Source organism: Camelina sativa, chromosome 5 (assembly GCF_030686135.1).
Source record: "Camelina sativa cultivar CO46 ecotype springtype chromosome 5, ASM3068613v1".
Taxonomy (NCBI): Eukaryota; Viridiplantae; Streptophyta; class Magnoliopsida; order Brassicales; family Brassicaceae; genus Camelina; species Camelina sativa.
In genome coordinates this window covers 40,632,230-40,642,924 of record NC_141884.1, presented here as the reverse complement: position 1 = coordinate 40,642,924, position 10,695 = coordinate 40,632,230, and the positions used below count along the sequence as shown (strand labels likewise).

General features: G+C 35.9%; 3 protein-coding genes across 5 annotated transcripts; all 3 read right to left on the bottom strand.

Moving 5' to 3' along the window:
* Window positions 1-483: 483 nt before the first annotated feature.
* On the bottom strand, window positions 484-1,736 carry LOC104789831 (putative F-box protein At3g61730). The gene is made up of 5 exons (XM_010515472.2): window positions 1,484-1,736; window positions 1,351-1,398; window positions 1,072-1,242; window positions 887-994; window positions 484-793 (listed from the first exon to the last, which is right to left on the bottom strand). The coding sequence occupies exons 1-5, from the start codon at window positions 1,734-1,736 to the stop codon at window positions 711-713; spliced, it is 663 nt and encodes a 220-aa protein (XP_010513774.2). The 3' UTR covers window positions 484-710.
* A 318-nt stretch (window positions 1,737-2,054) lies between these two features.
* LOC104788455 (BTB/POZ domain-containing protein POB1) lies at window positions 2,055-5,119 on the bottom strand. 2 transcript variants are annotated; one of them, XM_087451586.1, is made up of 6 exons: window positions 4,416-5,119; window positions 4,198-4,323; window positions 3,963-4,084; window positions 3,781-3,844; window positions 3,251-3,530; window positions 2,055-3,134 (listed from the first exon to the last, which is right to left on the bottom strand). In XM_087451586.1, the coding sequence occupies exons 1-6, from the start codon at window positions 4,690-4,692 to the stop codon at window positions 2,309-2,311; spliced, it is 1,695 nt and encodes a 564-aa protein (XP_087307712.1). In that variant the 5' UTR covers window positions 4,693-5,119; the 3' UTR covers window positions 2,055-2,308. The 2 variants fall into 2 exon arrangements, with proteins under 2 accessions (XP_087307712.1, XP_087307711.1); XM_087451585.1 differs by having other exon boundaries at window positions 4,198-4,335; window positions 4,416-4,972.
* Window positions 5,120-6,070: 951 nt separating this feature from the next.
* LOC104788454 (F-box/kelch-repeat protein At3g61590) lies at window positions 6,071-8,714 on the bottom strand. Of its 2 annotated transcripts, none has more exons than XM_010514209.3 (2): window positions 8,041-8,714; window positions 6,071-7,596 (listed from the first exon to the last, which is right to left on the bottom strand). In XM_010514209.3, the coding sequence occupies exon 2, from the start codon at window positions 7,581-7,583 to the stop codon at window positions 6,306-6,308; it is 1,278 nt and encodes a 425-aa protein (XP_010512511.2). In that variant the 5' UTR covers window positions 7,584-7,596; window positions 8,041-8,714; the 3' UTR covers window positions 6,071-6,305. The 2 variants fall into 2 exon arrangements, with proteins under 2 accessions (XP_010512511.2, XP_087308378.1); XM_087452252.1 differs by having other exon boundaries at window positions 6,071-7,691; window positions 8,041-8,515.
* Between the last annotated feature and the right edge of the window lie 1,981 nt (window positions 8,715-10,695).

Here is a 10,695-nt window from a genome sequence, read left to right as displayed (position 1 = left end):
TAACTTCCAGCAGAAGCACAGATTTAAAAGACAAAAACATTGAAGAAGATGAAAAACAAATTTATGTTTGGATTTCTTTACCCAAACAAACCACCGGTGATGACTCCGGTGAGAGAAGTGACGGTGGCTCTGGTGGTGGTGACTACGGCTGAACGTAACGTGACGAACAACTCCACGTCTCCACTTCCAAACGATCAAGAACACACCAAAACAAAGACAGCAACTTTGATCTCAACAAGGATGGTGATGGTGACTTAAGATTCAGATTCAGTTTTAGTTAGGCTTTGATTATTCCTTTTGATTACACACCACGCATGTATTACATATTTATATATACATATATAAAATATTTACAAAGTGTTAAACATAGTAATTGTCCCTATAAAATATACACAAAGTGTTGAATATAGAAACAGAATTTAGAGAAATGGAATATTTTCAAATTTTATCATTAAGAAAGTGAGATTCCGGAAAGTATCTGAATGGTCGACATAAATCTTCTTATATTAATGAATTGGTATATGTGTTTCGTATAGAAGAAGTTCAGTAACCTGTCATACTTATCGTACAACAAATTATAAAGTTGTAAACTTATAATGAGCTAATTAATGTTTTAATCTTTATTTTACTGAAGAGAAAAAGGATTTGATGAATACCAGATATACTTAAAGCTTTGTGTGTGACTTTGAAGACAAAGCACTGTGAAGGAATCAGAGAAGCTGCTGGGAGATTCTGATGGAAACAATGTCACCGTCTGTTCCTGCTTTCATCGTGTGGTATTTCACAAGGATTCCTGCAATTTAGATTTGTAGAAGAAATTGTAATTGTGCTTCTTTCTTCCCTAGATAAAGATGGTTGATGATGTTATGTGATTTGGACTTTATACCTTCGTTTTCTTGCAGTCTTGTGTGAACAGCGACAGCGTGGGGTGCGATAACTGCTTTAGGTTGGGAATCATTTGGCTCTCCGGTCCAAGACTTGAGGTTGAGAATACCTATATTTATAGAGGTTTCATGTGAGATGGAGAATGATTGAGGATGAAGGAGGAGCATAAGAGTGTAATTAAGTTACCTGAGGATGACGACTCTTTAAGGTGTTTGAGATCAAATCTGGCTCCACAAGCTGCACCTGCGTCTTTCTGTAACTTATGAGACCCAATAAGATTGTAATCCCAGCTTCTATCTTTGTAGCCTTCGCTGAGGAACAGTTCCATGTGCCTAGCATCAAGTGTTTGCATTGTTCCTATACAATAAATAGAAACACTCTTAATTGTAATTTCGTTATACTAAATAGACTGACATCAAATACTAAAGTTTCAGCAACAGATTAGAGTTGGTTAGTGTCTTTTACCATCACAGGTACTGAGGTCACAAACAGGGCAACGCACAAGCTGTAAATCTGGAAAATAAGATAAAGCCATGTTACAGTTTTTTTCCTGTAGTTGACAAGTTTCTGCAGGTCATGAAAAAGAAAAGTTTGTTACCTGCAATCCAGATACCACCTTTGATGTCGTCGATGACACATGAACCACTGGATTGTAACATTCGTTCTATGGTTCCATCCCTTGGGACTTTGAGATGACCACTCAAACTCTCAGTCAGGAGTGAGCTTCGAGAGTCAAGTAGAAAGGCACCAATCCGCATCCAATCTATAATTACAGTGTCAAAACCAGATACAAATGAGGCTGTGATCACCAAATGAAGAAGTTCAAAGTCAAAAGAGATCTGGACATGCATGGTCGTTAATATCAGTTTCCATAGAGAATCAACATATGGCCTGGTATCTATCTATAAGAACATGACTTTTTGACAAATCAGTAGACTATGAGAGTATGATGGACTAACCAATATGCTTCTCCTTCTGAACGGTTTATATACCCAACAAAAATTACGTAGAAGACCGTTAATCACGGTAATTTATTTCAAATCGAATAATTTATTTCAAATCACGATAATTTATTTCAAATACTTTATTTATTTATTTTTGCATATACTTTCTTTGTTCACAACTTCGTTCATAAATTATAGTACAACAACAATCTATGCTAAGAAGAATTTTCAATAAAAAGTTAAATATCTATATAAACCAAACCAGGAGTAAGCGTGAACAGAACAAGATGCAACTCTGAAACGCATTTACATTCTTCTTAAACTTAACTTGTCGTGGGAACGTTGTTTAACCTTACTTTTTTATAAGCTTTTCTTAGTCTTCGTCAAGCCTTATAAAAGATATTAAAAACAAAAAAAAGACAGTTAGAGAGAGAGATTGTGGCATAAAGGATCTGTAGACCTTTTGATGGTAAGGATCACTAAGGATCTGTAGACCTTTTGATGGTAAGCTCTGCTCTGAGATGGAGAATGCCATTGATGAAGTATTGACTATCCTCTGCGATAAAAGACGTCCACGCTATCCCAAACAGGTTTCTGTAACCAACTGCTTTACCTCCTGTGAACGTGTAGTTCCCTTTGTATTTGCTTATGAAATCCTCTGCAGGCTTTGACCTCGCCGAGAATTCATAGTCCACTCCGAAACTCACTGACCCTTTCTCCTGCATCCCTAAGAACAGCCCGAAGCAGTGGAACGAGCTCTGTTGGTCCATGTTGCAGTGAGCTGAGAGGAAGAACCCTTGACCTCCTAAGTGAAAGGCCTGCGAGTACACTCTACCCGATGGGAACAATCCTGCGCATTCTTCTCTTTTCAGGTCTAGGTAGACTACGCACTGCGGTCTAGGGAGCTCAAACTCCACGACTTTGACGGGTCTGTATTTGTACGCCCTCTCTATGAGGCGGCGGTTCAGGGAAGCGGATTCTTCCGCAGCTAGGCTACGTTGTCTGTGTGGGGCTTCTGCTTTGAAGAACAGAGCTTCTAGAACAAGCTTTGATGCTATCTCATGCTCAAAGTCACTGCAAGTCAGTACTTTCTTCAGCTTCCGGCATGTCATGAATGGGAAGCGGATGGAGAGTGCAAGGCGTGACCCGAGAATCTCTCTTCGCTCTTCCAAACAAGGGTATTGTGATCTTGCCCACTTCAAGATAAAATCATAAACTGCATCCTCTGATGCAATTTGCAGATCATCGCTTGATAGAATTGCCTCAATTCCTGCTAAAGGTAGAGACATAACCTCCTCATGAAACCTGCAAAAAAAAAAAATGTTCAACCATGACTTATAAGAATCGACCACACAATCTCGTGTGATTACAGTAAAAATACATGGAAATGCAGTTATATGTAGTTTCAGGTGGTCTCTTACTTAGTAATATCCTTGTAGCGGGCAGCAAGGAACTGTTTTGCAGCATCAGTTAAAGGCTGAACAGCTTTGGCCATTAGAACACTAGAAGGAAGCTCGAGATAGAGCAACGCAGACTCAGGAGTCATAGGCATATTGCGGAGAAGTCTACTGCAGTACCTCATGCAAGAGGCAACTTCAAACTTATCAGCAGCCATCAGAACATCTAATAAGGCAGGTGCTGTGGTGACAGATACCGCATTGCTATACATAAAGTTTAAAAGCTCCATCAAGGCAGCTTCCTCTGTTATACACACACAAAATAGGATATGTATGTAAATCAACTATAATGCTTATGGATATCCAAATTACTTAAAAAAATGAAGACTTAAAATATGGTCACAAAAACGCAAATCAAAACCATATACAGTAAGTAGTATGTGGAACTAGTACACAACGGAAGAACAAATGTAAACCTGTCTATAGTCTGGTAAAGTAATAATGCGTTCAGATATGTACAAAAGCCAATAATAGCTTGTGTTGCAATGGCGTACCTGATGCATTAATTCTAAGGGTAACATGCCTTTGCTCAGATTCTCTCATTCCATTGGAGAACAACTAAAACGATTTTCGAAAAGAAAAAAGAAAACAAATGGATTAGGAGTAAGATGCATACACATGAGAGCAAAAGGAACATCAATGAAGAGAACCTAGTGATATATATATATATATATACCTTGTAAAAGAAAGGGCTTTTGGCAGCTAATATAGGAGAACTAATATGAAGTTCTTTAACTCTTACAACAGTAGAACAATCCATTCCCCAGTTTGGCTCACTAGACGTTTCATCTTCATCACCTTTGAAACAAACAAAATAAAAAATAAAAAACTTGAAGCTCTTCCTTGTGAAGCTAAAACTATAGTATATTATACCCACTCATTCAAAGGAGGAAGTTCTCTGCTTATTATACCTGATAAAGCCTCTTGTTCTTCAACCATAGCCTCTCCTTCATCATCAAGATTGTCACCAACAGGACATCCATCCATGTCAGGTTGCTCATCGGTTAAAATCTGCTCCTCAGGACATGCCACAATGTCTGAAATCGTGACTGCAAATTCAAATTCAAATTCAAATTCAATAAAAACCCTAAACAAAGCAAAAGCCATAAGCCAGGTAGTAGCAACATACCACCAGCAGCAGAGTCCTTCTTGATGATATCTTCTCTTCTTCTCTTGCGATGACGAGCCCAATCAGCGATACTCGTACACCCTTCAACGTCGGACCTAGAATCAGAAGGACCACCCATGATCTCGATCCGGAGCAAGCGATCAGAGAAGTTACTGTCATTAAAAGCGAATCCAAAATCGCCGTCGGAGGAAGAAGAGGAGCCATGTCCATGACGAGAGAAATCAGAATCCATCTGGGTTTTTGGATCGAACAGATCCGTGTTTTCACTACCTCTCATTCGCAAAAACACAGTTCTCCTTTTCTTTTGTGTGCTTCAGCCGGAGAGAAACTGATCGGAGAGCTTTTTTTGGAAAGAGAAAAGCTGAACGAACGGCTTTCAGACGAAAGGCTACCAAGACAGACCGACCCACCCAAGTGACTCTACTACTTACTATTTCTTTCTTATCTTTGTAATAACCGGTTCTGATTCGGTTCGATCTCATGAACCTCTTTCTTATCTTTCTAATAACCGGTTCTGATTCGGTTCGATCTCATGAACCAATAATAAATCCTCCGGTTTACTACTCTTGACAATGACGTGGTAGCTCTAGTGGCTGCTGCTACAACATTTTGAATTTCTTTTTATGACTATTGACTAGGTAATTAGAAACGTAAAATTAATAAGTTTTGAATTTTTATTCGTTTAGTTCCTAATTTTTGTCTACGAAAAATCCGTGGAAAAAAAAAACAATATTTCAAAATCTATTTTTAGAACGTTGAAAAATCGGGTTTAGTATATTATATACAGCACTATGCCACTATGTGTGGTCAATTTCAGATGGTTTGGTCCAACCCAGCATGTTTTTTGATATATTTCAATTTTAACATCCCATCCACAGTTTAACTCGTTAATGCTTGTTACTGTTTTGGAAGCCATTGTTGGTTTTAAAAAATAAAATAATTAAACAGCAATAAAACTAATCGTGCTTAATGGTGTGTCATAATCGTGTTTGTCTTCTATATTCCCTTAACTGATAATTAGAAACTAATTCTCTAATTTTCTTTTTTTGATTGATGTGATAGCAATGACACACATCAAGTAAAAAAAACTTGTAGTATCCCATACATATCATATCATACCGTCAATTTTTTAACACGAGCTATTTATTTATGAATTAACTAACGAGGGACAGTTTATTCCATTTTAAAAATTAAAAGGCTATCAAACTTGAAAACAAATGTGACCCCCTAAGAAAATTATAAATATACGAATTTATACGTTATATAAAATAAAATAAAAACAATATAGACAGAGATAGCTGTTGTCCATTACCCGTAAACCTAACACTGCCAAACCTGACAAATCCCATCACGTAAAATAGGTCCCAATTTTTTAAAAAAATACTACAAGTACAATAAACATTTAAAACCAATTTACAGCTATAGCAGTCGTACGTAAAAATAGATATACATTAAAATTCCTTCTTTTTTTTTGGACAAAACATTTAAAATTCCTTATTATTATAAATTAACTGTAATAAATAAAACAAAAAGTACCAAGATTCATAAATTTATCCTCGAGGAACAGCAACAAGACAACCCTTCAGTTTCAGTATCCGACCCATTTACTTGAGATATTGTGGGCCACACAATGTCACAGCAGACAAGGGAGAGAATTAAAAAAAAAAAGGATTCGAATTGATCAAAATAAAAAGTATCCGGGGCTCATTCATAAATCTTATAATAAATAGAGTACCAAATTGCAAATAAACAATACATTTTTTTCCAATATAATTTGAAAAAAAAACATTACCGTCCAATCATCTCTCATCAAAGCCGCCGGCGATTTCTCTGTGCAAAAAACAATTTAGTAGAGATAAGCAAGACGTTTGTTCTCAATCGTTCGCAAAACTATGGAGCAATCTCGAGTCTTGGTTCGAAGCAAAACCCAGTAAAAAGCTGAAGAGGAAACTTCTTGGTAACAGGACATTTCTGAGACCATTTCCAATACTTGAGGTTCATGTCGAACGTGAGTAACGCTGGAGATCCATAGCTTTGAATGTAAACCATATCATCAGTACCACTACTAGCGAACACGTCGTCGAATTCACCAAACCCTTGGAAAAATCTTTGAGGCATTTTGGCCATCTCTACCCATTCTTTACCTTTCAAAACCCAAATCCCAATTCCTTTTATAACCTCTGGTCGATCGTGTTTACCTATTCCTCCAACGATCACTAGCCTCTCTCTTAGATTCATCAGTCTCCCGCATGTTAAAGAACACGGCATTGGTATGAAACTCCTCATCAATGAGGATGATGATGATGATGATGATGATGATGATCCGACTGAGGAGGATACATTGGTAGCTATCAAGCCGTGGCGATGATCAGAGCCTCCAGTGGAGTAAATCAAGAAGTATAGAACACCGTCGCAGATCACACTCTCGTTTCCTCCTCTCCATCCGGACAAGACATCGGTTACTGAAGTTGTCCAAGTCATTGTTTCTGAGCTGTAGAGATGAATAGAGAGATCCCATTGGAAGAAGTTCCCTGGAACTTGCTTCGATTTCACTATCGAGACTAAGTAACTCCTCTGTGCGCGGTTCACCGCTCGGTTTCCTTGGCTTGCTCGGTTCACGCAGGTAGACATTGCAGTGTAATCCGTTGATCTGTGACCAGGAGGTTCGAGAAGTCTTCTCCATTGTTTGGTAATTGGATTAGAGACATAGATCTTGTTTCTGCAGTCGTTGTCCATGAAACAAACCAATCCACAAGAGGAAGCAACAAACCAGTTCGAGGTCTCGATACAAGGGAGATCGAAACTGTACCATTTCCGGATAATGGGGTCATAAGCATAACCAGATGGATCATCAGTGGTAGTGAACATGAAGTACCAAGGCCTTTGAGGAACCGACGAGTTGTTGGAGAAATTCCATAAGAACCTTCGAGAAGACACAATCTCGTTCCATCTTTTGCAGACAGTGCCAGCTCTGAAGATGCTTGCAATGGGGAGAAACGAGAGGATACGTTCTAGTAAATCATCGGGGAGAAGTGAATCCATTGAAAAGGTATCGACTTTGTTGGTCTCATCATCGCTCTGTACTTCAGAGTATGATGATTCAGCTTCAGGGACATATGTAATGTAGCTGTAAGGATAATTAGTCCAAGACGTTTCAGCTGCTTCCATTCTCAAAAAGCCACTGAAACCACACACAAATAATAAAACCAATTTATAACCTTTTTGTTCACATCCAAATACATAAATCAAAAGACAAGACCTTTGCTTTAAGGAGACCTGCAATACATGTTTAGACATAGTCAAAGTAGTGAAGCAATACATGTTTTCAGACAGAAACCAAAAAAGATTATTAAAAAAAAAGAGAAAAGGAGAAAACTTGTGTCATCCTTTCAACGTCAAGATTCGATATTAGTTAGGTATACAAAAAAATACGTTTTTTTTTGTTTAATGGAAATGAAATTAGGCTATACGGATACATCAATCGAATCGAACATCAGGTAACAGGATACATCATAAAAACCAATCACAGAGTACAAACAAACACGGAACTACAGATCAATGAAACCCACTCACAAACAAAAGCAAAGAAAGAGACAGTGAAAATCAAAACAGAAACTAATCTCACCTTTGATTTGAGGCGGTGTCTCTGAATCTTGCGAATTCTCGAGATTTAAACCGAAGAAAAATGAGATTTGCGAGACGAAATGCGGGTTTCGTGGATCTCGGTTTCCAGAAAGATGAGATTTTTCTAAAAATGGAAGATGGAAAACGAAATGGGTTTCTCTCGGTTTTGGATTTGTGAAACAAGAGTAAGAATGAGGTTCAGTAAAAACAGAACAGAGAGAGATTGCGATTGAGGAAAAATCTGGACTTTACAGAGAGAGAAGAAGAAGAAGAAGAAGAAGAAGAAGAAGAAGAGACGTTTCTTGGTTCGATTGTCAAAATAGTGAATGAATTGATAAAAGAAGATTTACAGACAGAGACGAAAGATAAAACACAACCGGACCGGAAAGGGAAAGACAAAAGAAGAAGAAGAGAGCAAGCGCGAGCAAGAGAGAAGACAATACGTTTTTTTGCTCTCTCTCTCTCTTTTAATTTTTATTTTTTGAGGCCAAAAAGGGTTTTAAATAGCTAAATTTGATTACAGTGCAGGCGCGTGCCCGCGCGTGTTATTTAACTTATTATAAGAAATAAAATATACTAGTATTAATGTTGGAACTATTTGTAAAAGAAAGAAAAAAAAAAAAATAGTTCATGGGAACTTACAAAAAAAAAAACCACAAAAACAATGAAAATTTCATAACACCAATAATAATGCTGTCTTACTCATCAACCAGCTTTTTGTATGATTTTTCTATGCGGCGTTATTAACATTGTTATAGTAGTGCTCTAAAGTAGAAAACACCAAAGACCCATATATGTATTTTTTTACCTTAGACTAAATGACTAATTACTCTAATTGTTTCATTAATTTTATTTTAAAACTTATCGGATTAGTGATATATAGGACGGATATCAATACAATAGTAGAAATTAGTTTAATTTGTAGGATATAATTAGAAAATTACTACTAATAACCGTTGTGTAAAGAGTGAAAATTATAAAAAGTAGAGTTTTTATTAATTTGGTATCTACTCTGGCAACCAGAGGGGGGTTAGCTGAAAATGACATACCACATGAGGTAACCTTTTTGTCTTTTTTTTTGGGTTATATATATATTTCTGAAAAAAAAAAGATTAATTAATTTTAAATTGAATGTATAAATAAACAAATCAAAATAAAAAAATTGAATTATTAATTCCATTAGTAATTATACTTTGCTTTTCAAACACTGAAAGGTCTGTCTCTCTACTTTCCTTAGCCTAGACTTCTCGCAGTTTCTCAGTGGCCTGTCCTTTACCTAATACACTCACTCTACCAAAACAAAAAAAAAAACAAAATTAAATCAAAATTAAATATGTACAAATAATTAATTTATTTTTTAAAAACTTCCGTCATGTGCACTAACTAGATTTAACGTGTAAAGCTATGTATCGATCTCAGCTTCATACGCATTACTACTTTCTTTCTTCTTTCGATCATATGCCCTTACCCTTTATAGTTATGTAGCTACTTCGATATTTATATTCCATAGAATTTTAGACAAATGCTTTTAATTAGTGGCTAAGATCACATTGCTCGTTATATGCCAGCTTTAACAAAATTGGATCTGTGTTGTCTATGTTTTTGAGATCTTAGTTCAATTTTAATGATCATGTTACTAAAGCCCATTACCAAAGATGATATATATAGTTCTTATGGCCGATTTGATCATGTTTATATAAATGTTCGGTTGGTAATCATATATATATTGGCAATTGTTTTTCAGCGTAAGCAAGTAGTAGTACTTTTATGGAAAATGCAAACTAAATTTGTTTTGAACTGTTCTATTGTTAAACTGTGAATGTATGTATGTACCTAATTTTTTAATTAAAGAATGTAGTTAAGGAGAAATGAAAGAAACGAGTGGAAATATCCAAAAGAATATACCATGCAAAAATAACCTTTATTTTTTTTTGATAAATCCAAAAATCAAAGCATATACCTAATTATACTATGTACTGTAGTAATGCATGCATCGTCTTAAATATTATTGTTATCGTTTTATACTTAAAAGCACCGAAGATTCAAAATACTTCATTTTCATGAATATGGCACTTGTTTTATTTCTAAGGAATTGAACGTATACAAATTCCAAATTGCTATGTTGTTATAGGGATCGCGGATCTAATACGTATGCGTCACTATATGTGAAATCCATTTTGGCAAAAGAAAGCGTATTAACAAATTCAAAACAAGCATATGGAACTATGGAATGGAAGTATAATGTTTGTCTCGTTAAGTACATAACTGTACTGTAGATAGTAGTAAGGTAGCAGAAGTGCAGAACAAAAAAAAACTACAAAGTTAGATGCTTTACTACAAACTTATATGTAAAGCATCTAACTTGTATATACTTCCTTTTTCTTTTATTAAGTAGAGGCAGTAGTCAAATCGTGTTTAGGTATATGAATTAATAGTATGTTACATGTATAAAAGTATAAACAACAATTTTTTCTTCTTAAAAGAACAAGATTACGATGTGAAGATTATTGGAAGATCTAGCAAGATCAATATGCACTAATCAATTTGGCCCATTTGGTGGTCCGTGTAAAAGCTTATATAAAAACACAGAAAATAATAAATCAACAATATATATAGAGAAGAAGATAGTGGCAAAAACTAATTTGTCACTTACGGT

Bases quoted from the DNA above. Each gene is read 5' to 3' on its own strand.
- LOC104789831 (XM_010515472.2), bottom strand. From the start codon at position 1,736: ATGCATGTCCAGATCTCTTTTGACTTTGAACTTCTTCATTTGGTGATC. The intron at 1,243-1,350 runs GTAAAAGACACT...TTTATTGTATAG, and splicing joins TGACCTCAGTACCTGTGATG to GAACAATGCAAACACTTGAT. The intron at 995-1,071 runs GTAACTTAATTA...CTATAAATATAG, and splicing joins TAAAGAGTCGTCATCCTCAG to GTATTCTCAACCTCAAGTCT.
- LOC104788454 (XM_010514209.3), bottom strand. From the start codon at position 7,583: ATGGAAGCAGCTGAAACGTCTTGGACTAATTATCCTTACAGCTACATT.
- LOC104788455 (XM_087451585.1), bottom strand. From the start codon at position 4,692: ATGAGAGGTAGTGAAAACACGGATCTGTTCGATCCAAAAACCCAGATG. The intron at 4,336-4,415 runs GTATGTTGCTAC...TTGAATTTGCAG, and splicing joins GAAGGACTCTGCTGCTGGTG to TCACGATTTCAGACATTGTG. The intron at 3,845-3,962 runs GTATATATATAT...AAATCGTTTTAG, and splicing joins AAAGCCCTTTCTTTTACAAG to TTGTTCTCCAATGGAATGAG.